At 35.1% G+C, this 3,507-nt stretch overlaps 1 protein-coding gene across 1 annotated transcript; it reads left to right on the top strand.

The window, feature by feature from the left end:
* Positions 1 to 758: 758 nt before the first annotated feature.
* On the top strand, positions 759 to 1,181 carry LOC133034448 (uncharacterized). The gene has a single exon (XM_061109536.1). The coding sequence runs from the start codon at positions 759 to 761 to the stop codon at positions 1,179 to 1,181; it is 423 nt and encodes a 140-aa protein (XP_060965519.1).
* The last annotated feature ends 2,326 nt before the right edge of the window (positions 1,182 to 3,507 follow it).

Below are 3,507 nucleotides of genomic sequence, written 5' to 3'. Positions count from 1 at the left end.
TTAATAAATATGATAAATGACAATATTATTTAATAATTATTTATAGTTATTAAATAGTTAGAATTGGCATTTAAATGGTTGAATTAGAAGATTGGCATTTTTGAGAAAATCAGATGCAGAAAAGATAAAACTGCAAAATTGCAAAAAGTGAGGCCCAAATCCACTAGTATAGGGCCTGCCACTTTTGTAGGAAATTTAAACTGATATTTTCATTATTTTAATGCCAAATAATTCAAACATAACCCTAGTGGAATGCTATAAATAGATAGTGAAGGCTTCAGGAAAATTACACTTAAATTTTCTATTTTTCCTTCAGAGAAAAAACTGAGCCTTCTCTCTCCCTATCTTTAGCTGACCACTCTCTCTCTTCTTCCTTAGAATTTCGAAATCCTTAGTGATTTGAGTAGTGCCCACACACATCAAGTGATACCTCAATCATAGTGAGGAAGATCGTGAAGAAAGATCATCAGCAAAGGAGTTTCAACATCAAAGATTCAGAGAAAGAGATCCAGGTTCAGATATTGATAATGCTCTGCTACAGAAAGGAATCAAGGGCTAGATATCTGAACGGAAGGAGTCATATTATTCCGCTGCACCCAATGTAAGGTTTCTTAAACTTTATATGTGTTTATTTTATCGTTTTAGAAAGTTCATATTTAGGATGTTAATAAACATACTTGTGAGTAGATCTAAGATCCTGGTAAAATAATTTCCAACAGGAAGATCCCTTATCCCATCTCAAATATTTTGAAATGCAAATGGACCTGCAAGGAGCACAAGGAGATGTATGTTGCAGAGTTTTTCCTGCCATCCTCTCAGAGGCCGCCCAGCAATGGTATTTCAAGTTGACACCTAGAATGTTCAATTCATGGAAGGATTTCTCCTCGATATTTCATGCACAATTCTCCTCTTCTCGCCAACTTCCATTGCACTTAGAAGACATGGTCAAAGTGAAGCAAAGACCAGGAGAACCTCTCGGAGCATACATCAGCAGATTCATGACAGAGGCAACTAAGGTTGCACGGGTGACCGAAGATGGAAAATTGTTCGCGATACTGGGGGGCATTAAAGTTCTTGGAGAACTTTGGAAGGACATCAGGAAGAATGGACCAATAGATTCTATGAGTGACTTACTTGATCACGCGAATGGTTTTATTAAGCTTGAAGAAGCCATTCGGTGAGTAGAGGTTGAGCAAAAACCTAGCCAGCCAAAAGTTCCTTCTGTTGGAACATTCGTCCAGCTCCCCCAATATCCTAGCAGTTCAAACTTGAGTGGTAAACGGTCCAACAACAACAATAGGTAAGGAAATGGGAAAAAGGGAAAGTTCGCTGGCAAAATCGAATAGGCTCCCAAGGAGAATCTGTTGGGTTTTATGCCCTAAATAAAACCCATTTCATATAATCAGATTTACTTATTAATAAAGATCATAAATAACATTTTATGTTGCATGGTTCACATGATTTATTTCATGATTATATGTATATAATGTATGAATTCTTTTTAAGTCCAGAACATATGAGTTGGTTAAAGATTATAGTGTTGTCAGCACAGTGGAATATAATCTTTATTATATGTTCAAAAGTAGATTCCCTGATTTGTCAGAACACTGGATTTAGACTGACATGGTATAATCAGCGATAGGTATTCTTACACCTTCGAAAAGTGTTATGTCCTTTCCAGGACATTGGCAAAGTTTACCAGTATCGGATGCATGGAGTATGCATTGGAATGGACCGATATTAAACTTTGAATTAGATTTTGAAACTTACCGTAAACATCTATTCAATTCAATATCATAAGTTGATCCTAGATCACATGATCAAAATCCTGATATGGTTAGGCTCAAGTTCAAGAGTATTATTTGTGTTCTTTGATTTATTAGTTAAGCCTAATTTTTAGTCTGGGCAATACGTACATTTTGGGAACACGGTAATGCAATTGAGTGGGGGAGCGCTAACATAAATATGGAATCTATAGCTTCTATTTGGCAAATAGAAGTAAAGGATGATTTCCTTCGAGCTTAACCAAACGAAGATAAATGGTGGAGATCTCATTTTACTTAGGTGAAATATCATTTATACAGGGTTAAGTGTTTTAAGGATAAAATACATTGTAGGGTGTTACGGTAATTTAATCCTGTACAGTGTAAATCATCTATATAGAGGATCATTGATCACATTAGGGTTATAACAATGGATAACTAATGACGTGTCTATATCGTGGAACATATAGAGCGTTTCTATATGACTGAGAGTGCAATTCCAAGTTCTAAGTGTGGATTCAATGAGGAATTAATAAGTTAGGGAATTTACTTGGTAAATTCGGTTCGACTTATTGGAAGCTCGGTTATATAGACCCATGGTCCCCATACTAGTTGAGGCCATACTGCTTGTAAGACTCAGTTAATTGATTTTAATTAATCAATTATAATTCTAAAAGTTAGACTATGTCTACTTTATGAATTCTCACAGTTTAAGGATGAAATCGTAAAGAAAAGGGTTTCTAGGTTTAATTATTAATTAAGAGACTTTGTATGTCTAATTAATAATTATTTTAAATGACAATATTATTTAATAATCTATTTTAGTTATTAAATAATTAGTTTTGGCATTTAAATGATTAGAATTGGAAAAGTGGCATTTTTGGAGAAATAGAAATAAAATTGAGGAAACTGCAAAATCCAAGTGAGGCCCATTTCCCTCTATGGCCGAGCACTCCAATTATTATTTTTATTTTTAATTGTCATGTAATTGCTAATCAAAGCCTAGCTATAATAGGAAAGTGGTGAATCACACTAAATAAGGCAGTTAATCAATTACACAGTAAAAGAGGAAACTGTTCTATTTGGAAAGTTGTGCTCTCCCTTCTCCCTATATAAAGCAGCCTTGTTCTCTTCTCTTGCATGGATGATCAGCCACGAAATTAAGAGAGAAAAGAGAGAGAATTTTCGAAATCCTTGTGAGATGAGTAGTGCTCACACACATCAAGTGGTATCTCAATCATAGTATGGAAGACTATGGAATTTCTGCATCAAAGAAGGAGAAAAGAAGATCCAGGTTCAGATCTTGGTGATGCTCTGCTACAGAAAGGAATCAAGGGCTAGAGATCTGAACGGAAGGAGTCATATTATTCCGCTGCACCCACTGTAAGGTTTTCTAACTTTATATGTGTTTATTTTCATTGTTTTAGAATTCATATTAGGTTGTTAATCCAACATACTTGTTAGTAAATCTAGATCCTGGTAAAATAATTTCCAACAGAATCCTACCAAGTTTACTACTTTCTTTGTCCTGACAAAAGATATAGAAACTGTTTACATGGCTACTCAGTCATTAGCCCCGTACAAGAAGCCCGCACCAATGAAAAAAGGCGTGAGTAAGAGAGACATGACCAAGTTTTGTCATTCTCATGGAGATTATAGCCATGGCACCAACGAATGCAACAATCTAAAGGAAGAAATTGAATTTCTGATAAGAAAAAATAATCCGCATGTGCAAAAATATGTC

Source organism: Cannabis sativa, chromosome 2 (assembly GCF_029168945.1).
Source record: "Cannabis sativa cultivar Pink pepper isolate KNU-18-1 chromosome 2, ASM2916894v1, whole genome shotgun sequence".
Lineage (NCBI taxonomy): Eukaryota > Viridiplantae > Streptophyta > Magnoliopsida > Rosales > Cannabaceae > Cannabis > Cannabis sativa.
The sequence above is the reverse complement of the archived record's forward strand: the minus strand, read 5'-3'. Positions and strand labels throughout refer to the sequence as shown.